Genomic DNA, 23,511 nt, shown 5'->3' with positions numbered 1-23,511 from the left:
CCAGAATAAGTTTTGACAGATACCTTGGAAATATCAAAATGTAAGTCTACAAAGCCAACTAAGCAGGTAAAACATTTTAATAATGTACATAAGAATACTAAAAATACAGATTTATAGTTACACATGGCACCTTATGCAGTAAACTTTAAATAAAAGTTATCTCAGCTACGTAGTCTAGACATACAAGATTCATTCCAACAACCTCTTAAGAGTACATACATATTTTGCGGGAATGGAAATATTTTCCCTACAGATGGCAAGACAAACTACCAATTACCAGGTTCTCCAACTAAGTAATAAAGAGCAAACTCTTTTAAATGCTGAACATCAAGTTTCTCACACATAAAAAGCATTCAACATTTTCCAAAATTGCAGGAAAGTATGTTTAAGGGCATGTTTGAAAGGTTAATAAGGCAATGGGAGCTTTTCCAACTATGCTGAATCACACTTTCACTGTTAATGTTTAAAAGCGTGTTTCATTTTTCTGAAAAAAGCCTTCATAATTCAGAATCACATTAAGCCTTCTTTAAAATCATTATTTTGATGGGAAAGATGTAGACATAATACAAAGGCTTGATAATGACTACTACGTTTGGGGTTAGAAGACAACTGTAAGGAGGCTTTTAACACAGGTCTATAGAATCATTAGCTTTAAACAGGATTTCTCAATGTGAACTATATTCCTCTGCACCATAGTTTGCTCAGTTTGTTTTTTAATGCAGAATCGTGATTGGATTAGTAAACGAAGTTCAAGTCGCTAAATAGACAGGAATTTCAATTTACTATCTTATACTAGCTTAGGCACCTTATACTAGTCAGAAACTTAAGTCTGACCCCATTTACAACAAAATGAATCATAAATTTGTTATTTCGGGGTTGTTTTCGAGGGAGGTTACTTTTTCTGTTTTCAACTATCTTGTTTAAATTTAGTGAACCCTGGAAGCAGCCCTAGCAGCTGAGCAATTTAATGTGTCAGATTTAAGATGCATTTGGCTCATATTAGTTAGGTTTTACAGCTAAGAAGTAAAAGAAATACTTATCCTATATATTTTTACAGTTGAAGTTTTTACTACAATAACCAATCTAATTTGGGGTTAGCTATTCAATATACTTCTTTATTAAACAGAGCAAAGCATACTTAATTAAATGGATTATTTCATTTAGAGTTTTTAATACTTCTTTCCTTATAACAACCTATGAAAGCTACTACAAAAAGGCTCAAAAAATTACTCTGACAAATTATTCTGCTTCTTGCCTATGTATGAAAGCTGCAATTTAAAAAAAGATTGAACAGACCCATTTTAGGTTAGCTTTCAAAGACATCAAAAAGAATATCAGAGCTTCTTTGTTCTTGTAAAAAAAAAAAAAAAGCAAAAAAAAAAGCATATTTTAACAGATTAGAAAGATTCATGACTCAGTCCCTTTATCTGTGTCAGCAGCTAATTGAACCCATCAAAACATCATCTAAGGGCTGTGCCACCTAATTAGTTCTCAAATTAAAGTAAATATTTGCAGAAAAATCTGCATACTTTTTTTAAACATGACTGACAATCCTTCCCTCAACTTTTTGAGGAATCCCCTGCAACACTGACAAGGATCATGAATAACCACTAACAGGCTACAACCACCTTACTACTCACTATCATTTTGTCTTCAGGCTAAAGGGACTGTAGACATATGATAATCTAAATTAATTAGATTGACTTCATGACCTCCTGAGCATAATCAGATCTTCACCATCACACACTACTTATTCTCGGGACTCCATAGGAGCACTGACATCAAATCTTTCTATGAGTGAACCAAATTTTCTGACATTATTTAATAAACACACAAAGGAGAAAAAAAATATTCCTCAACTGCCTCAGTCAGGAGGACTTTGCAAATGCAGCTACTATTCCAAATTACAAAGCTGACACTATTGCAACCCAACAAAATAAACCTGACCGTTCTCAAAAAATGAAAATTATCAGCATATTTACTGAAAATAAAGCAAGGTGTTTGTCTCTGAGATGTACTGTTTCTGTTCTTGGACATAGTTCAATACAACTGTCATCCTGAAACAAGAAAAGTTCACGAAGTCTCCAGTTTCTACGGGTCATGTTACTGAAAGCATGAGCGTTCCTGTGAGCATGGCGCTTTGCACAGACTGACAGAAGAAAGATCTTCTGGAAACTTCTTTAAATCACCAGAAGATCACCACTAAAGTAGGCCTAGGGTAGTTTTTCCTTAACTAAGCAATTCAACATAAAAAGAGTTCACACTGTCTTAACACAGCAGCTTTTACAGAAATAAGTAATAAGCTAAGGGTTTAAGTTTTATTTCTCTCAAACACCACTCCATTTGCAGCTAGTGATTATCTCTATAATACTAATAATGCAGAAAATACTAGTAATACAGAAATAATACTAATAATACAGAAAAGCATTATGGAAGCTAACCAGAAATCTTGTAAGACAGGTCCTGAAGATCTCCTTCAGTATCTCCACGATGCTTTAAATCCGCAAGAGACCTTGGTACAGATCTGAATGTTATGTGAACCTGTCTGAATCAACGCACCAATACCAGATACTTCTCAAGCACATTTAAGTTTATTCTAAATGCACGTCTTAACAATAATCAAGATTTTTTTAAACTTCAATTTTATTAAATATCCTGGATTTACCCATGTAATCAGTACCATATATAAATCAACACATATTTCCAAGTGTTGTTGTATTGACACAAATCCTAAAAAATAAACTTAACATCAGTCAAGACAAAAAACAAAAACAAACAAAAAAAACACCTGGGCATAAGAAACAGATAATAAGCAGCTGATCAAAAGCAAGGCCATGAAGGCAAAATAAAAGAAAGAAAAAAGCAAGCAAGTAAGCTCCAGGACTCCTCTGACATTATCTTCATATGCACATACATCTCATTCAGTTGCTTCAGCAAGTAATGCAAAGGTTAAGCACACAGAGACAAAGACCTCAGGAGCACACTCATGCAGGCCAGAGACCTCCTGTTTCTCAGTATTACTTTCCCAGTGCAAGATGTAACACTCAGTGCAAGGCTGCCCACTGCATCCTGTAGAGAAAGGATTCAGGTAACATCTCTACCATTTTCTTCTTACGGTTTAATTTTGTGCTTATAAAAATATTTCTATCCTGCTTTATTCACAGATAACATTAATTCCCTCCAGCTGGCATAGTAATAATCGGCTTCAAAGCAGCTGTTCTCAAGCCTTTGCCCACCTCCTTCCATCTGCCCAGCTGCTGATGTAGGGCTGACTCAGTCTGAGTTTACCACTCCTTAGAAAACACCTTCTAGACACCTACGCTTTTTGTTACCTACCTGCAAATTCTAAACAGTTTAAACTCTGAAGATGTAACTGCAAACACAGCTGTTCTCACCCATTTAATCACATACTTCTAAGTCACTGGACATAACCCACTCTAACTAGAAATAGTATGCCCAACTAATGCACAATTGTAGAAAATTTTCCTAGTGGGTAACATGGTTACCACCATGTTACACCAGACAGTGAGAACACACAATTAAAACAATACCCTTGCCAGGTGAAAACAAAGATGCAATCTCCTGGAATATTCAGCAGAAAGTGCATTTAAACAGTAATGGGTGATCACATACAGTTTATCAGTGCTTTTCAAGTTTATTTTTCCTTTTCTGCCGAAACGCAGGATAACTCCTGCTTGGATTTGTTCTTCCTGCACTAACGGTGCCACCTTTCATGTTCTTAACTGATGACTGGTGATCTCAAAACAGCAAAAAAATAAACTACAGAGTGAAGGACGTGCAACTCATCTTCATTTTCTACTTTTGCACCCTCGACTGTCACCATTTTTACTTCACTGCCACTCATCTTCTCCATAAAACACTCATTTGCACAGTTAGAACTCCCTAAATACTGCAAACAGACACTGAGCACAATGTCCATCTATGTGTCTATCTTTTTATCAACTATTTTAGAAGACAATTAAGAGATATAAAAGAATATGTGCATCCTTCAGATAATAGGAACTATGAAATCTGTTTGTTTTCTTTTCAACCAGCTTCATTCACGTATCACAGATGAGCCCTCCACACAAAATCCTGCATTCAATACAGAATGTGGTGATTTGCATTGATTTCTTCCAAGTTGCCAACTGCTTTATTGAGGAACAGGTCTGATAAAAGACTTTATGTCAGTAGAAGGAAGGAAAAAAAGGGGAAAAAAGAAAAAAAAAAAAAAAAAAGAAAAACCAGTTCACAAAGAGCTGCTATAAATAGCTGTTAATCAACATAGCCTACATTACTGCTAAACACCCAGAGACTCTTAAACAGCATTAATTTCACTTTTGCTCATTTGTTATGAGATTTTTTCCATACTTGGTAAAGGATGTGCATCCCCACTGGATTTTAATGGATGATACTTTACTTTGAAGTAAACTCTGCAGACCAGCAGAAATCCCTGGTGTTCAGCCAGAAAGGGATGGAGACACAGGTTAATGATCTGTCGTTCTGTACAGGAATGATTCTGTAAACCAGAAGTGCTCCCAATATTCAGGAGCCGCAGCCCCTTCCAAAGACAACTCCAGCTTTGCTAAGTGAAGGTGCCAGTTATTTTTAAAGCTGGTGTTCTTAATCCACAGCCAGTGACTCTCAATTTACCCTTATAATGTGGTTATAGAATTAGAGCTAATCCTAAACTGCAAGCAGCAGTATACAGGACAAAAGAGAACTTAAAAATCAGGATAGGCTCTGGATTCATCGTTTGACATACTGACACACTGAATAGCCATCTTTTAATCCCTAATTCTCCAACTCTTTCAGCTAAACACTACTTACGTGCCTAGCTGTAAATTGGATTAAAGCCAATAAAGGCCAACAGCAATTTTATCACTATCTGTCCCAGAAAAGCAGGCTTGTTCATTCTTCTGCTGGTTTAAATGCCTTTTTTCCTTCATATGAAGATCTTCTGACTTTGTCAGTTACAGAACTTCTCTGGCATTTTTTTTCTACATTAGTTTGCGTAGCTCTTGCTCAAATTACTCCGTCATCAGACACCAGTAACTGCCTTCTTTGGCTTTCTTACACTTTATGTATCTAATCAGGAAGAAAAAGTAACTCAAAAAGCACCATTTTAAAAATAAGCCACTAAATCCCCAACACTTCCACGTGCCTCACCTCAAGGGCAGTGTGCTGGCTTGTTATTGTAAACACGTGCCATTTTTACATCAGTTTCACACTTCTTCAGTAGACTTTTAATGTGTGTAGTTAACTCCAGACATAAAGCTTGAAACCTCTCCCACCCCCTTTTTTGTTTTTAATCCTTAAATTTAAGTACAGTAATTTGATTAATCATGCACTTTTAAGAATGTTTTATTCATTTTATACTTGAAAACAGATTTTTAAAGCTTCGTTCTTTCCTTCTCTCAGCTGACTGAGAAGCTGGGCTGTCATTACAAGATAACACCAATCAATTCTCACTGGCATCTCCAGCTTTACTGACGCTATTTAGCATCAAGAAACTAGCATAAACACCTTATCTATAGCAAATAAAGCCTTCTGCTTCTCTAAGCAACAAAGGTGGCTACCGAGAAGCCTAGAAATCAAACCCTAATAATCAGGAAGGTTGCATAAGAGGACAAAACAGGACAAAAGCTTCCCTTCAAACTAATTCCTCAGTGAAGGAAGGCCATTATTATCTAAATTCTCTTATGTTCCCTCCTTCCCCATCACGATTTTTTTTTTTCCTTTTACCTGGACAATAAAGGACTACACATGGCAACATACAACATACATATCACCTCCCGGTCTAATAGTCAGATATTAAACTGCATATAAAAACTATAATTACAGAAGCCAAATGTCTGAGGACAAAAAAGCTGGAAGGAAAAGAAAATAAGGTGAGTTTTGAGTAGTTTTTGAGTAGTTGCGTAGTATGGAACTAATGCATGTTCCATAATAAAAATAAACGTTCTGAAATAACTTGATCATCACAATAGTGATTGACACCGACTCTGCTCATAGCCGCATCACTTCTGTTCCAATCACGGTACGCCTGTACGACACCCCCGCTCCCAGCCGGAGCTCCGCGCAGTGGCGGTGCCGTCCAGGCGCTCCCCCCACGCCCCAGGCCCGGCCCGGGCCCTGCAGCCGCACGGCTCGGCGCCCGCTGGCGCTCCCTCTGCCGGCCGGCTGCCACCGGCCGCAATCTCCACGGGTTGCTCAGCAACCCGAGTTTACTCGGGAAAACAGAGGCCTCTCCTTACAGATCACTGCCGATTATCCCACATTTCGGCCTGCTCTGCTCGCCCCACGTCCCCAGACATGGCGTGAGGCCACAGCACGTCAAGCTGCTGCTCGATTCTCCTCAAGTGCCCAGACATTTCGGGCAGAAGCCATTTGCTTAATGCTTTCAACACTAATTCCTTCCATATGCTTTTACTGCTTGCTGCTCTGTCCTTCACAGCACCAAAACCATCTCATCCTATAGTGAGGAAATGAAGTCTACTTGGAAAGAACAAGAGAGAGTCAGAAGCAATCTGAGTGGGAGCCTGCCTGCAGTGACAGCACAGGCACACGGCCTCCAATTGGATGCGTGCCATCCTGAGTCATGCACAGCTGGTGTTTGCTCACTAAAATACTCTGTTCATAAACAAGCAATCTCTATCCCATTATTGCTGGCACCTATTAATTCAACTTGTTTCTACTATAATAAATCGGCCCCGGCCAGGCAGCTTTCATAGTCATTCTAGTCTGAATATGAGTCGTCCTGGCACAACATCCAAAAACTCTTCTCAAGTGCTCCTAGGAGAGCCCAACTGACTGCCAGTTCAACAAAAGAACCCCCTCCAAAGAAATAAAAAATAAATAAATAAAAAATCAGCTGTCAAACTAAGCAAGCAATTACAAACAGAACACAGAGTTAGAACTTCAAGTTATTTAGTAACACAAAGAAAAAACTGCATGGATTTATAGATCTTGGTACAAGCAAAAGATTTTACACAATTCTTAACTAGTGCATCTACAACATGTAACCTAGGGTACCAAAATCTAATAAACCAGAAAGGGATCCTGTTTGTTTCCTTGGCCTTGCACCAAAAACTCAGGAAAAACAAACAAAAAAACAAACCCATGACAAAACAACTGATCTTGGGGATGGTATCTAAATATCTAAATTAAACTCTGTCTTACATTATTCTGAAACCATGAGGGTAAAAACAGCCCCAGCACTGAAAACTTGAACTGATGAATGCTAATCCCAGTTTTGCCAACAACACTGGCCAGTAATGATGTCTAAGGCTCTGCTGATTCTTTAATACTGCAGTCTATCATTATAGTAGCTCAGAAAGCTTTCAAGTTGGGAAAAAAAAAAAAAATTAAAAAACAGCTTATTTATAGAATAAACAGTGGTTCCTTTCTCTCTTACTGCAGAAAGCAGACTTTTAAGAGAAGATGGAAGGAAGCTTTCTTTTACTGAGAGGACAAGAAATTCCTTTATGCTTGACTGTTAATCTGCTTCCAACTTATGACACTATCAAACAACAATACAGTGTCAAAGCCATTACTGAAAGCAGCAACAATCTGCTATAATCCAGCCTCCTCTGAAAGCATCTTCCACAGACTTCTCTCACCAGAAAACAGTTATTCTCAATATACTGCAACCTGTATAATCTTAGAATACTCGAAAAATCCGGAGGCAACAGGTTTTATTGCCAATTAGCTCCAGTACACTACTTGCTTTGAAAACTTAGCTATAAATGAGCAATTTGTAACAGAAACAGACTGTATCTAATGAAGAAGCAAAGCACAAACCTTTGCGGTCACAATGACCTTTCTTTACAAGTCCTTTCTCTTCTGCTTTAAACAGTTCATCAAGATCAAACATCAGTTTCTACAAATCTGTATTTTGCTTATAAAAAACATAAGCACTGCAATGAAGTTGCAGCAGGCTGCTGATGCCCTGATTTACTAACAGAACCACAAGTGAGAACACTAGTGCATTCAAGTCCAAAGGTTAAACATAAACATGACGTATACTATCATTTTATTGTAAAGATACCAGTGCATAAACCAAACATGGTTGACTTTATTCAGTTCACCTCAGCTTCTTATTTTGTAACCACACCAATGCACAATTTCACCATGTTTGTAGTTTGTTAGGTTGTGACTGGCAGATCAGACTAGTCACAGCCATCTCACCTGCTCTTTCATCAACATCAGCCCAGCCTCTGGCCTTAGTTTTTAGATTACCATATAACATCAGAAATGACTGGTGCCATTCTACACTTCCCAAACTTTCCTGCCTCAACTTCACTTAGAATTATTTCTCAGTCCCTAATTTGCCAAATAACTCCAGTAAAAACCTCTTCGATCATTCAGTCTGTTCATTTATGCATTTTACAAGCATTTTAATGGGCTACTGAAGTGGCGCATCAAATCACCACGTTTAAAGCCAGATATTTAAGCCCCAACAAAAGGGTACAACCCCACAACTTATGAATGCCAGAATTACTAAGAGATGCTCCATCTAAATTCACACAATGCACAAAGCTGCATGCATGAGCAGTATCAGACAATTCTAAAAACACTCAAGCTGGTATAGAAAGTTTCTGTGCAATTAGTTGACATGGTTTCCATGGAGCTACTCAAGGACCATGCCACGGCACAGAACTACTTGCAGGATCACATTTATTTTGGAAAAGTATTACAGCAAATGTCATGTTTTAAAGTTAATTAGAAAGAACCATTCAAACAGTTTTGCTTTTCAAGATAGCAGACTTTCCTCCTGAATCAAATTACTCCAGCAGCCTACTTAAAACACAGAATTAAACACTGTGAAATATCAAGATCAGATGCTACCACAAACAGTATGCATCTCATTTAACAGCTTTAGCACTCACTTCTTATCAAGTATGATTGGTGTTACAGAAATTAAAAAAAAAAAAAATTCTTTTACTAATTTCTGCAAGTGTGCAGAGAGCACTCAAACTTCACTCCTACCTATTTTATTTCACTTGTCCATTGCAAGAAAAGAAGATAGTACATTTACCTGGCCAAAATAAGTGAGAATACCTTGTTTTATATTGCTTTGTAAGCACTGTTTTTGATGATAACTGACATTAACTATGAAATACTTTCCAAGAGTCTTTTGAGAATTCAACAAAATAATTAAAGTTGACTGTGATGAAATTCCAAGGCCATGCTCAATAGGCAACTCTAGATAATTTTAATTTAAAATAGTGGAGCGCATCATCTGAAAAAGATGTTTTCTCACATATCTTTCTTGGCCTTTGCATAGGGATTATCAGTAAATCCGAAGTTCCAGCTTCACTGAAACCTCTGTGGAATACTATTCTAAAGGGTACACTTATTTTCAACTTCTTAGCTACTTTGGAATCAATGCTTTACGAGCTCTGTACTTGCGTCACACACCCTTCCATACAAACTTGCTTCTAGCATTTAGCAGTTTCAGTTTTGCAATACCAAATGGGGCAATTATATTTTTACTAAAAAAATAATAATAAGAAACATATTTCTAAGCTTCAGGAAGATACGTAGCTTCTTTCTTCCCCTCAGCCCATTAAGTGTTTTAATACGTTAATTTCTTCTGGAAAAGTGAATCTTTGCAGCTACAAATAATGCTTTGGACACCACCCAGCAGATACTCATATTTTTTCCAAGTCAGTGCTCTGAAGTAATAGAAATTAATTACTTATTATGCATCCCCAGCCTACACAAACATCCTCCTCTATGTCTACACATCCTTACAGAACTGCAGTTGTAATCAGAGACACACAACAAAAAGGGTACAGCCAAACACAGATGAAGGATGAGAGCTGAGTCACCCACAGCACCAATACAAACAAATTTACATAAGCTTAGATGTCCATTTAATAAAACAACAATAAAGAAATTAACTGCCAGACATAATCTATGTGACCACCCCTACGAGTAACCATTTTATTTATGACTCAAACATTTCTTTAACATTAAGGCTGATAATTAGATGTTCACCTACCGAATCATTTGCTGCTAGGGCGAGGGCTATATTTACTGCAAAAAAAAAGAGAAGAAAAAGATTAACTTTATGATTTCTAACAAGCAAAAACATAAATACACCACACTTGCTTAATAAGTGCACTCATCGTCTTGGTTCTTAGCTTCTAGTATCTCTACTGTATTAGTAGTTGAATAGTCAGCAGAACCTACTTTTCAATCCGTGCTAGCAAATTCACATTAACCTGCAGAAAACACAAGCTCTAAATTTCTACAGGACGCTGCAATATGAAATTACAATTTTAGCATTTAGCCAAAGGATAACATAAAGAAAAGTATATCTTGACTTTTGGAAATGAGGCACTACTATAAAAATCAAATACCACAGCTCTCCACAGTCCCTAGTGAACTTTTAAAACTAGAGATTAGATAAGCATTGAACTAAACTATCAAAATGCAGTGACCAGAAACATGTTCATAAACCTTTTCTGATGTCTTATGATATATTAAAATAGACAGTTTTTGGAAGAAGTTGCAATTCTGCTTTTTGCTCAATTCGTACAGTACAAAACAAGGTCTCATCTACTCTGAAAGCATCTGCAGCAATTAAAGAAACAGAGAAACACGAAGAAGCAATTAGTTTGTCCCTTAGCTTGTTTACAGCTGTTTACAGCACTTCCATCGACAACTTGTGCAGAAAACACATGGAAGAAATGGCATCCTTTAATGGTTCAACAGCTTCAGCTACACCGGACAATCTGGAAACTTCAGTATAACCAAACAGTATGTGTTGTATTCCAAATAATAACATGTTATAACAAACAAAAACCCTCACACCTCTCTTGGACAAAATCTTTTGCCTCCTTAACACACTGCTGTATTTCAGCCTACAAAGCATTTTAAGAAAGATAAGCTGCAATCAGCCTTTCCCTGCTGAAAGAGTACAAAGGTACTGAGAACAAGTTGGGAAGCCAATAACAGTTTAAAGTATTTAGTATAAAGTGGCAGGTTCCATTAAACAAGACAGTGAGAAGGTTAACAAGAAAAATTATACAGCTTTCCCTAAGATGTGCACAGGTGCTCTTTACTCCAAAGCTGATAAAGCGTATAGATTTTATTCTTCGGTTTGCTACGTAAATGGATGCAAGATTAACTATTCCCTTAACCAAGCAGAGAGAATTAATCCTCTGCAACTTGGAGCCTGACCTACAAATCAAAGATAAGGAAAAAAACATGCAAGCCAATGATTAAACAAATAAATAAACCGCGGATCACGTTTGAAGAAGCACAAGGGAAGCAGCAAGTTACTCAACATACTGCTTTAATGTGCCTATCACTTCAGTCCATCTTCTTCACATACAATTATAATATGTGAAAATTAATCTTAAATAAAAGATATTTGACCACTGAAGGGAAAGAAGACAGTGGAAATAATATACTGGGAAAGCTCAAGTGTATTACCTGCATTTCTAGCTGGACAGAACATACTACTTTGAATCCCAGATGATTGTTGCACTCAGTTTTCGTCGTATTACTGTCTGCTCCAAAAAGGCTCAGAAACACAGCACAGGACCCCAGCCCTAACATGACCCTGAACGTTAACACGGGCCCTCACAATTAGACTCCAGCATGATCAGGACTGTAAAAGAGTAGTGAATACATATTCAACAAGTCCAGTACTTTTCACCACCACTTCTTGTCTTCATAGGATGCCGCAAAGTCACCATGCTACCATACTAAACCAGCCAACATCAAGAAGGAAGCACAAGGAGATCAGATTTAGTCTTGATACTAGTACAAGTCTGGGATGGCTTATTAGCTTTGACTTTTAAATTCCAAATTCAAACTGGTTCTAAAAACAAGCAATTCAAAGAACACTGAGCTAACAATGCTAATAAAACTGCTAGGCCCAAAATCACACACATACAGAGCCAGCTGAGTGCATCTGCTGTATAATGAACCTATTTCATCAATAAAATACTCACAGCCAGGAACAAATCTTCCTGAAAGATAAATTATAAACCTAGATCTCAGTGTAAACAACATTTAGAAATAGAAGAACTCCTTTCTCACTAGTTAGCTGAATATTTTAACATGTAAAAAAGGTCCAATATCAGAATGCACAATGTTGGTCCTGAAAAAGAACCGTAATTTGTCATCTTTTATTATCATCTCACATCCAAAGGTCAAACTTATGTCCAGACGGTACGCACGAATAGATGGATTTTGGCCACTAATTTGAAAAGATTAATACATCCTACATGCAGAATAAAATGATACAAGAGAAAAAAAGAAACGATGTGATACATTTAACCATGTCTTGACTACATCAGTTCTCCCGGATAACTGTAAAAAAAAAATCTCATCTTGACAGCCTTTGCTGGAAATGACCAAAGAAAACCAAGGTAAATTATCAGCAGTTACATTTCCTTCAAACTTCAGGATTAACAAAATGTGAGTCAGAACACCACCCCATGCTTACACAGCTGAAATACTAAGAATTTCAGAAATAAGAAACTTCTGTTCTTTCAAGTTCACCCTCTGAATTCTTCTCATACCAGAACCAATTCTGGGACACCGCACTGAGACTGAGGAAATCTAGCAGAACACTGTAAAAGAAGAGAATTCAACAGGAAACAAATACAGAAACCAGGAATCAAACAAACAAAAAAATCTCATACTAGACAAAAAAAAAACAATGTAAGTATTTAAACACAGATTAAAAAAATATATTTTTCCTACCAAACAATTCATTCTTTTAATCAGAGACTATATTGATTGTCAAAGTGCTAGAAGCAACTAAGAATATAATACAAAAGCTATACGCTGTTGCATATAGCAACAGATGAAGAACTACACAACAGAAACACAAAAACAGATTAAAGAATGGCCCTGACAAACTTAACCCCAGTGCATATCCATTCAATCTGAAAGGGAGATCTGGAACAATTGGAATATAAACCTACAGGAAGAAAGAAAACCAGCAGCCTTGACAGTCCCCTTTGGAGTAATGCGGATCATAAGACTGATGATATTTTCTGTGGTGCTTTAAGAGCTATAAATACGACCTCTAATTACCAATTACCATCCTCCCTTCCTTCTCAGCCAAAAAAATTGTAGCCAAATTTCCCACAAGCCTCTTCTACTTTTTTTTCCCATACATATTACTTTATCTTAATAAATTGTTCATCTGAAACATTCAACTTACTTTAATCATCAAGAATCCTTAGTCCTCTTTCTTCTCAACATTATAAATAATATAAATGCATTCATCAACAAAAGGCTGTTCAATACAATAGCATTTAAATGGTCTGTTTACACTTCAGCTCTCTCATTTAATGTCTGGTGAATCCTGATTTACTTTTTTAAAATGAATGGGAACGAACTCCCAGCCGCTTAAAGGTGTTTATACATGTGTTGTGCTTCCTGTGCAAATTACACAGACTACATAAAGATACGTATAAACTATGTACAGATACCAGTTAGAATCTGCATTAGCACTTCTGTTGGTAGATGTGAGGTTATCTTGTTCAGATTATATTCAGTCTGTAAACCTGTTGATTTATTAAACTAGCTGTTCCATTTTCTCATCAATCAGAAACAACTCACCAACAGATTATAACCATCAAGCTCATATACTTAAGAAATGGCGGTGTTGATCATTTTTAATGTCTTTGTGTATGTACAGAAAAGTGTACATTATGTATGTATAAACATGTGTCCTACGTACATTACGCATTTCCTATATTAAGTATATGTATCCTATGTATAGGAAAAGATATATTCAATATTTCTTTTTCCCTGAAGTACTATGAAACACTGTGAATAATGTTTGCGGTTCTAGTATTTATATTTATACACACAAATTTGTTCAACTTCAAGCAGATGTACATGGTACTAGGAATCTACATCATCTTGTTCTACTTCTTAGAATTCAAGTTTTTCTCACTTTTGATTCCAAAGCCTAACAGTGTGGGTAAGAAAAGTCAGGAGGTCACAGCAATTCAATAGGCTCTCACTGCTTTGTGTAGTTTATCACTGGTGTTTCACCTGTCATTATGAAATGTCTTTACAAGTAGTTGAGAAAACTGGCCAGAGACCTGACACTGAACCTTCTGAACACTACAATATTGATAATCTCTACAGAGCACATGACAATATAGGACACTGGAGCACTGTACACTTACACCTAAGATGACTGCAAAGAAGAAATAGCATCACTACACCAGCACGTAATCCCCATCACCTTAGCTCACCCCCAGTTCAAAGCAAGCTGTTCAGGGACAGCACTGCACTACTACAAACACATTATTTCTGCTACCTGCTCTACCAGCACCCTCTTCAAAACTGGTTCCTCTGCATTCATATAGATTTTCAGCAGCTGCAACAGGTCTTCACAAAGGCTGAGGGCTCTGTTAGTGGGACTTAACTGTCCAAATATGCCTTGCAAAGGAATTCTGTACTTTGTACATAATACAAAGTAAAATATCAGGGGAAACCTATGTATTTTGCAACAAAAAGCTTAGCAGCTATGTAGGTAATACCACACTGAGGGATGGAAGCATGAAAACACACTTCTCTGTTGCCTTGAAGTAAAACTGTGTAATCTGTCAGGTGTCACAGCCGCCAGCTGAATGCAATTCAAAAACCACACTGGCACACAAATATTTACATACCTATTATAAAACCATAAAAATACAACAGACAGCTCAACAAAAAGAAAAATCTTACCCGCTGTTGTTGATTTTCCAACTCCCCCCTTGCCAGAAGCTACGACCAACACTTGCTTAACTCCTTCTATGGGCTTTTGTTTGGGCAGCCCCCGTGACTGGATCCGAGTGCGTCTGTCTTGTAGAACATCATCCCTGGAGCCTGAGGACTAATGAAAAAAGAATGGAGCAGAGCAGTTGTGTTATCAATCCACACCTTTTGCAGAAAGAGTGAACAAGTACAGACCAGCCTGTGCTCGGAGAAAACCCTGTTACTGCTCTTAAAAATCTTTTTGCACCCCTACGGCAGCCTGCCTTATGCTTAGCATTGCTTGAAGGAATGGGGCCTACTCAGCACTGACCTCAGGGACATTTTGTTTAGACACGGTTAAATGTGATCTGTCTCACACCTCAAAAAAGAATCTGAGCTTCCTGTAAAATAAATCAAAACCGCATTCGCTAATTTGGAGACTTTTAAAATTCACCACCAGGTTACTTGATTTGCAGGATTCTAATCAGGGTTAAAAATGAAACCTTTTGTTTCCTCTTTTCCTGAATAGGAGTCATTCATAAGAAAGCCATTGCACACAACGCACAGTTTAAGTATAATGAAGTGCCACACTGGAATAGTGGAACTAAAGTCAAGGCTGCACATCAGATTATACTAGCTTTAAATTCACTACAATTAACACACACGGTGGCCAGCAGCTGTTTTCATTTTCAGCATCATATCATCCAAAACGAGAGCCCCAGCATCCCAAGCCAGCAGTCACTGAGGCTGAGCGACCTGGGGGCGGGCAAAGCAGCACCAAGCGCAGAGAAGCCCGCCGAGCCCCGGCTGCTTTCCTGCAGCGCACTCGAGTTACTTAGAGCGCACCCCAGGTAGCTGAGGGCAGCACACAGCTCTTCTGTGCCCCAGGGACTGGGGTGTATAGCAGCGCACAGGAGTTAGCATCTCAGAGGGCAGCACCCCGTTCACTAGACGGTGGTCGAGTTTTGGAGACGGTGAGCAATCAGGCATTACTTCTACAGAATGAAAGAGGGTCCGGGAGAGACTCCTCTTCCTTCCCCCTGTCCGCCTGCTAGGCTGACCGCGACGTTGAAGCGTCACGGCTAACACAGCCCCAAACCCATGGAGGCTACTTCGGAGCATCTTCGATGCAGATCCTGAAGCAGCTGCTCAGGAACCGAGCCGAAAACTTGTCTGACCCCCCGCCCCCGAGCTCGCCCGGACCCGCTCCCCTCCTGCACCGCCCCGGGGCCGGCCGGCCGGGCAGCTCCCGCCTTCACTCACCGCGGAGCCGGAAGACGAAGCAGCGCGAGCTCCGCTGCCCGCAGGGTGCCGCAGCACCGCCAGCGCCCCGCCGCCACGGCCGGAGAACCGGGAGAGGCGCAGCGCCCAGCGCCAAGCAGCGGGCCCCATCGCCGCCTCCCGCCGGGCGCGCTGAGATGGCGCCGCCGCTGCTCGGCCCGCCCCCTGCGCCGCGCCGGGCCGCGCTGTTGCCCCACGTACATGCACAGCTTTCGAGCACCAGCGGGATGTAGGAACGATGGGAACGGCCTCACCGCGTCTGAGCAGCCGGGGCAGCGCGGGCCTGAAATCTTTTCAGGCGTGGCTGCAAACGGGAAGCGGGGAGCGCCGGTTGGGGCTGATGGCCGCGGGCACGGCCATGGCACGGGCCGCCTGGCTGAGCACCACGGCGAGACGCGCTCCGGCCTTCACTGGGGTTGAGCACATCGTGGCTCTCCGCGGTTTGTGTCGGCTGCAGACATAACAGCTGTATTCCACTTCATCCTTTGAGTCATCAGTTCAAAGAACCCGTGGCCAGGTCTGATGCCACTTCTTCGGTATTAATGTATACATACACTTTAAGTGCAATTCATATTGTTCTAAGCAGGGTGCTTTGTGACATGTGAGTGTCATATGAAGCATTCAGGCATGCGCTGCTTAAACCACCCCAAGGCCTGTGGCCATGTCATGAGAGGAATTCGGATCTTTTTGATGCGATATATTCCAGACAACCCCACGAATAGCCTGTTTATCCAGGCAGTAATACTGAAGCGCTTCAGACCTTGGCAGTTTCTGGCCATTAGTTTCCAAAGGTAAAATAGTGTAGATAGTGCCCTTTGTTGGCATCTGCTGTAGTGTGTAATGGATCAGGGATTTTATATCCATTCAAAGTGTTATTGTAGTAAACACTGCCCCTTTTTCACACTGAGAATTTTCACCACTCATTCAATGTTATTTTTTGACTCGTATTATTAAAAGCCCTAATCAGGCATTTTGCTCAAAGCCACCATTTTCAAAGGTTTATTCCAGTGCTCAGCTGCCAGGGAAAAATTACAGTGATAAAAATGAAACTTTTGCTTTCCTTCAAGCGATGCTCATTCAGTCCCTTGTTCTTGCTGTAACCATTTAAGCATATTTTGCATAGTGAGCACAGACAGTGAAGAGGTCAGATAGATTCCCAGTAATTCACCCTACTGAGAAACCAAAATGCAGAAGAACGCAGGCAACCAGTGAGCCATTTAATTCAGAAACTGTATTAGAGATCTCCCTCAAGGCCTATTCTTCACTGCTCCAGGAAATGGTGCTACCTTTTTCCTTGCAAGAAATTTGCATAATTCATTTTCCTACCTTGAGCGGTTAGAGGTAGTGTTAAAGTGCAGAACGCACATCACACAAACAAAATCAGCAATGCAGGATCAGTGGTAGGCGTGCAGAACTGGTTTACGACATTTTTAATGTAATTTTAATAGCAATAGGGAAGCTACGATGGCACTAGGCTGTACTGAATATGAAAAGTAGAATTTGGCCATTAAATTTGCTCTAAAATAAGGAAGTCATTTCCAAAATGCCATAATTGCTTTTGGTTTCTTATTTAAATGTTAACAATTGCATGTAGTGGTGTAACTTGTGTGCATGACGTCCTTACAGTCCACGCATACCACTGGAACATGAGCCCAGGAAAACGCATCAAGAAATCAGCAAAGATCTCACTGCCTGATGGAAACCATGGGCGATCTGTGTTTTTCAGCAAATGCAGGATTTTTCAGTTGTTCAACAAAATGAAAACCACAATATTTAATGTTTATGCAAATTGTAACCTTTTCTTGAAGTGTAAGGAAGCATTTTAAAGACTTCAAATTGGTAGTCAGCCTGAACATACGAATGATAAAAATGTAATTGATTTCTGCCTGAAATTAGATTGTCTTGTATTTACATGTATTTTTCCTCCACCCAAAATCAATGAAGGGCATGCAGGTCTATCTAGGAGAGCTTTGAGGATAAATGACTACAAATTTTAAAAACAGATTCATGTGTGAAAAATGAGTTATTAGATAATTAGGTTCATTTGTGTGCAACATGGAATAAGCAGTTGAGAGTGTATTACCAGGACTGCAACCTTGTCAATGCTGACGGAGCTCTATGTCTCCATTACCATTTCTGGATGCCTGCCGAGTATTAATAATACAGGAGGCTGAGGGCATGCTGCAAACTCTGAACTCACATGGACCATTTGTTTGGGTCACAAATTAGGCAAACAATCACATTAAAGACAGGCTAATAGCACTTCACTTGTAAATACACACTGTAAAATGTTCCTCACAACTTTGGGGTCATTTCAGCTCTGGGGCCTTTGTGGTTGAGGTTTGCTGTAGCACATATAAGACAAAGAAGGCTAAAATGCTTTTTTTTGTCTGCATTGGGATAATTACTTGGCCCATAAAGAAAGGAAGCCTCATAAAGTAAGGAAGGCTCATAAAGTAAGTAAGCTTGATGCAGGTTATCAAAGCTCTCATGATGTCGTATAATTAAGAAATATAGGTGAATATATTAAATGATTAGATAATTCTGCATGTAAGCCTGCTATCTCTGTCTGTGACAGGGGGACAACCATGACATCCTTGCATCTCACACTATTGTCCTTGCTTCATTCATTAGAATTTCACTTCTTGCTTCATCTTCCTGCCAGGCTTGGATATTAAGGTCTGGCACCCATGATGGTGAGGCATTTCTGCCCCTTTTGATGCAAAGGTCATTTGGCCCATGGGACTGTAAAAATCTGCATAAAAAAAGAGGGGTTTACCTGTGCTGCCATATGAAATATTATTCGAGGATCAACAATTTTGTTCATTATACATGACAACACTTGAAACTGTAACAGATTAATAAGCACAATGAAATCACAGAACACACAGCAGTAATACACATTCTTCTTTTTAATGTATATCAATTAAATATAGACCACAGAAGTAGCTTCATTGTATGCAAACACTGTTTTAGACCTTAAACTGAGAAATTTAGTTCTCCGCTTTAGTTCTCTTCTGCTAAATGAGGACCAAGGCCTGGTAGGATTTAACCCAATTTAGTTTGTATATCGCTTTTGCATAGACCCTATAATCAGTTCAGACCTTCACAGTCAAGAGAGACAATATTTTTTAAACTATTGCTAGATTCTTCTGAAGTCAATCATCAAGTTCTTCAGGTTAATGTCATGTACTACAGTAACAGTCACATCACAGTGAAGACACAGCTGCTACTATGGCAGTTTTTCCAGCTTCGAGCAAGGAGTGCAGAAAATGAAGAGATTTGTTTTGTTGGATATGCCCTTCGGTAACAAAGGAACATAAGTATTTTCTTAGGTACACAAGATATATATTCCTTGCATGAATGTAACTAACTCCAATTACTGGTCTTTCTGTACTTAAAAGCTTTGATATTTTTCTCTAAAAAAAAACAAAACGAACAAAAAAAACCCTCACACTTTCCTATTCTTTGCTGTATGTGTTACAACCATTGAAGGAAGAGTGGAAATACCTTGTCTTCCAACAGCACAGACACTGTAATTCCATTGGTGGAAGGAATCTATTTATTTATTTATTTATTTATTTATGCATTTGACACCACACAGATACAGAATTAAGATCTTCACTGCCCTAAAAGCTTCACTAATCCATTTGACTGCATTGGTTTGAGTAATAATGGTATTCAGGCACAACTTCAATTTGTGAAACCACTTTAATTCTGTTCTTCATTCATTTGCTCAGTAATGAACTTATGTTTTACAGGAAGCATTTTTGTTAGCATCAGAACCTGGATCATAAATGAGTTTTGTACAGCAAATGAATCTAATTTGAACAATGAGGCTAATTGAGAAACAACACCAACTTCTAGTGGGTTTGGTATTCACTAATTGTTTAAAAAAAAATCTGTCTCACATTCCAAACCAATTCAGTTTTGCTCTATGTCCATTAAATACTTTTCTCATAATTTCTAGTACATTAGCAACGCAAGGCATCACCCAGGGGAAATGATTTTCTTTGGGTGTATATGGACCACTTACACAACTGTGCCAGCAGCAACATCTTCCAGATTGATCCTTGCATGCTGAAACAATCACAGCTCAAAATAAATGTGATCCAAGAGCACTTTCTATAAGTACTACATATAAAACCATGCTAGTCCAAAACTGTGAAGGCAAAACAGCAGATTATTGTAATGCTTATTTCTTTCTCCAGTTAATCCACCACTGTGAAAGACAGTAACTCTTCATGGTTTTAGACTGAGCCAGAGGCAGATCCATGAGCTTGATCTACAGTTCCTGATCTCTAATCTTCTGTGCTAAAATGTGAAAAGAAAAAAAAAGTTTCTGAGTGTCTCAGATTTTTGTTTATGTTAACATCTAATGCCAAACAACAGGTTTCATTATGCAGAACAATAATCTAGAGAGATAATGAGAGAGTCAGAGAATCCTAACTGCTAAATCAGGCCAAAATGTTTTAAATGCAAGTTAACCCTGACCAAAAGTACGATAAGAACCATTAAAAGCAGATATGAATTAGTATCCAAAGATATTTCTTACAACTAATGAACTTCCTAGATGTAGCCTAGATGTTCACCTGAAGTTGAGCTGAATCATTCTTCAAGCTTCAAAAGATGTATTTTCTCTAACAGTAGGTAACATTTATTTTAGCTACAGGCACCAAAACAAAGTTATTTTAATCCAGACATGAATCTCACTCAGACTGTCACTTTGAAGACTATTATTTGTTTGCCCTATAAGCAACGGAGTACCCAGGGAAAATATAAATGTCTTTAACTGCTACTAAAATATCCCAAGTTCCCAACTAATTGTTTTACCCACTCATTCATATACATATAATTTTTGAAACTGCTGGAGGGTTATCTGTGGGACAAAAAGGAGCACTTTCAGAAAAAAATTTAACAAATACAATTTTTTCATCCTGTTAGAACATGAAATATTGAAGATGGTGATTTTTTTCCACCCTGCAGCAGCTATTTCACATCTGTTGTAAAAGAAAGCTTAACTCTTCAGCAGCTTAAAAAATAATAATAATCAAAGATTATATGAAAAATATCCTTTTAATCATTGCAGTGCTTTTGAGGTATCAAATTGTAAAGAAATCATCTCACTCCCAATGAGTTCAGAAACACATGTTAAAAAGTCAGTGCTTTAAGAAAGCATTAAAATTAAATATTAAAAAACTGGTTACACTGGAAGCTCTTTGAGATACATTAAGCCATAGCAAGAAGCCACATTATTTCTTGACACATGGTATATTATCTTAACTCAATGAATATTCATTAGAATGTACAGTTCCCTATTACTTATTCCACTGCATTAAACATCCGTTGTTTTGTTTTTTTTTTTCCCCCACAAGATCTGAGGGGAAACAAGATCACCTGCTTCTTCTGTTGGCTAAAATCATGGACAGATTATATACAGTATTGCATTAACAGAAACAAATCATTAACAAAGACTGACTGTACATAACAGTCCTACAGTTGCCGCAGCTGCATTTTGTTCTCTTTTAATGGGATGATATAATTTCAAATCAAGCTTATAGACCAACATTACTGTGATGCCGTGTTATGGCAAAAAGGAACACATTTGTGTTGTGATACAGTGATCTGACACTGAAGAGAATTAATTGCCAAAAGTTTGTCAACTCAACTCAGCTTACTGAGCTCTGGCAATCTTGAACCATGTTGCAAAAAGAGGTGGAGTTCAGGGAAACAACAGATTCAACAACTGATAAATTACAGACTGAGAATATGATTTGTGCTTCCTTCGACTTCCCAGTTTTATCACAATGTGTAGCAAACAGAACTTGGGATGACTTCAGAGGTTTGCAATTCAGAGAATCTCCTCATGACCTATCATTTGTGTGCATGCCTTCCTTGCTAAGGTCAGTGTGCCTGAGGAGAAAAGTGAGCCGTGGCTAAAGGAGAAATCTTCTGGCCTGAAACTGCAGAAAGAGCTTCGTTTGAAAGCCATCTATATAAATGCAAAAAGAAAAAAGACATGCAGCCTGATTATTCCTGCACACTTGACAATGACTAGAGGCAAGGAGGCCTTCAGGTACATAGAGAATAATAAATGACCCTTCATGGTGTGTGTCAAAGGAATGGAAAGAGCAGCGTCTCAATTCATGTACATTTTTTAGTAATAACATGAGGCTTTATGCCAACGCTGAGATCTCTGCATACAGCATCTATTGAAAATATGGGAAATTGTAGTTCTAGCACCTAGAAGATTCTATGTGCATTTTTTGCCTATAGGAGTGTCCTCACACTACCACCAAACTTTCTCACCAAAAATGAAAGAAATTGGAATTATTTCCAAAAAGCACACATCTCTAGTATTAAAATAATAATACTGCATTGCTTCTAACTAGTGTGAAGTGTTGTAATTAGACCCTATGCTGCATACACAAATAGGTTACTATTACTGCTCCGTATCCTGCTCCAGTGGAATCAAAATAGTTTATTTTAAAATTAACATCTGTCAGTGATGCAGAGACACATGGTTGGTGCAGTACACACTCAAACAGGGAACAGTAGAGTAGTTAGATGTCACAAGCAGACGAATGTGCATGGAACTTGTTGATTAAAAACAAACACACAAAAACAACTAATAGTGTTCCTGCTTCCTTAAGGCAATCGTGGTAAGCAAGCAGATCACATCTTCGCCTCTTATCTTCTCTCAAAGAGCTACTTCCAGTAGCATTTTACACCAGCATTGTGCAATACTTTGGGTCTTCAAGTGAAAACACTTATTCCAGGTGGTTACTGACAAGCAGTAGGGTAAGTCTTTGTGCTCCCTCCCCATTCTAACACTTCTAAATACCTCTGGTTTGGAAGGGAGATGTACTCTTGACTTTGATGTCTTGGAGGGGATTTGAATGAGGCAAATTAGCGCTAAATACAGTCATCACCTATGACTGTTTACTAAATGTTCTCAAGTGCTTTAAGTACTCTTTCCATGTACACGATCTGCTAGTTTTCTTGCTTTCCCCACTCCCCCAGCACATGGGAAGAGAGAGTTCCACAATGGACAATATAGAAAATGTAATGTTCGAATGTAATTCTTCCCTCAACACTCTACACCCTTTCAGCTACATCCGTGTCACAAAATAAAATATAACCCATTGTATCAACCTATTTTATATCTTTGCTGTCTATAAGTGCTAGGCTGCAGCTTTGTACTGTTTCTCTTCAAGACAGATGACTCTACCCAGAGGCACTTCGTTGATGTGACAGCTGCTTGAAAAACCTTAGATCAATGTTACAGACACCACAGACAGGGGAATAACTTCTAAGATGCATCTTGTCCCCTCGATATCACAGTCAAATATGGCCCCTGCCAAGTGACACACAATACCAAAGTTACTGCTAACAACAACAACAAAAAAACCATCCCTAGGGAAGACTTCAAGACAATCTGAAATCATTTTGGTCCTGAAAGACCATTTTATCCCCTGATAAACAAGAGAAACCTGAGCACCA

At 38.7% G+C, this 23,511-nt stretch overlaps 1 protein-coding gene across 13 annotated transcripts in view; it reads right to left on the bottom strand.

Annotated features, from left to right (window-relative positions):
- NUBPL (NUBP iron-sulfur cluster assembly factor, mitochondrial) overlaps nucleotides 1–23,511 on the bottom strand; it is a 102,989-nt gene that overhangs the window by 62,107 nt on the left and 17,371 nt on the right. For 5 of the 13 annotated variants that reach the window (XM_085549079.1, XM_085549083.1, XM_085549085.1 and 2 more), the window contains 2 exons: nucleotides 14,719–14,866; nucleotides 10,010–10,044 (listed from right to left, as the gene is read on the bottom strand). Coding sequence is in view for 3 of the 13 variants with exons in the window: in XM_015864944.3 (XP_015720430.2) it covers nucleotides 10,010–10,044; nucleotides 14,719–14,866; nucleotides 15,991–16,119 (312 nt within the window). In the remaining 10 variants the exon portion in view is untranslated. Of the gene's footprint in view, nucleotides 1–10,009; nucleotides 10,045–14,718; nucleotides 14,867–15,720; nucleotides 15,898–15,990; nucleotides 16,140–23,511 lie in introns of those variants that run through there. The other 8 variants (XM_015864944.3, XM_085549082.1, XM_085549077.1 and 5 more) reach the window with 4 other exon arrangements.

Source organism: Coturnix japonica, chromosome 5, assembly GCF_054131305.1.
Source record: "Coturnix japonica strain WE chromosome 5, WE-NBRP24, whole genome shotgun sequence".
Lineage (NCBI taxonomy): Eukaryota > Metazoa > Chordata > Aves > Galliformes > Phasianidae > Coturnix > Coturnix japonica.
Note: the sequence above shows the minus strand (reverse complement) of the source record. Positions and strands in the feature narration are given on the sequence as shown.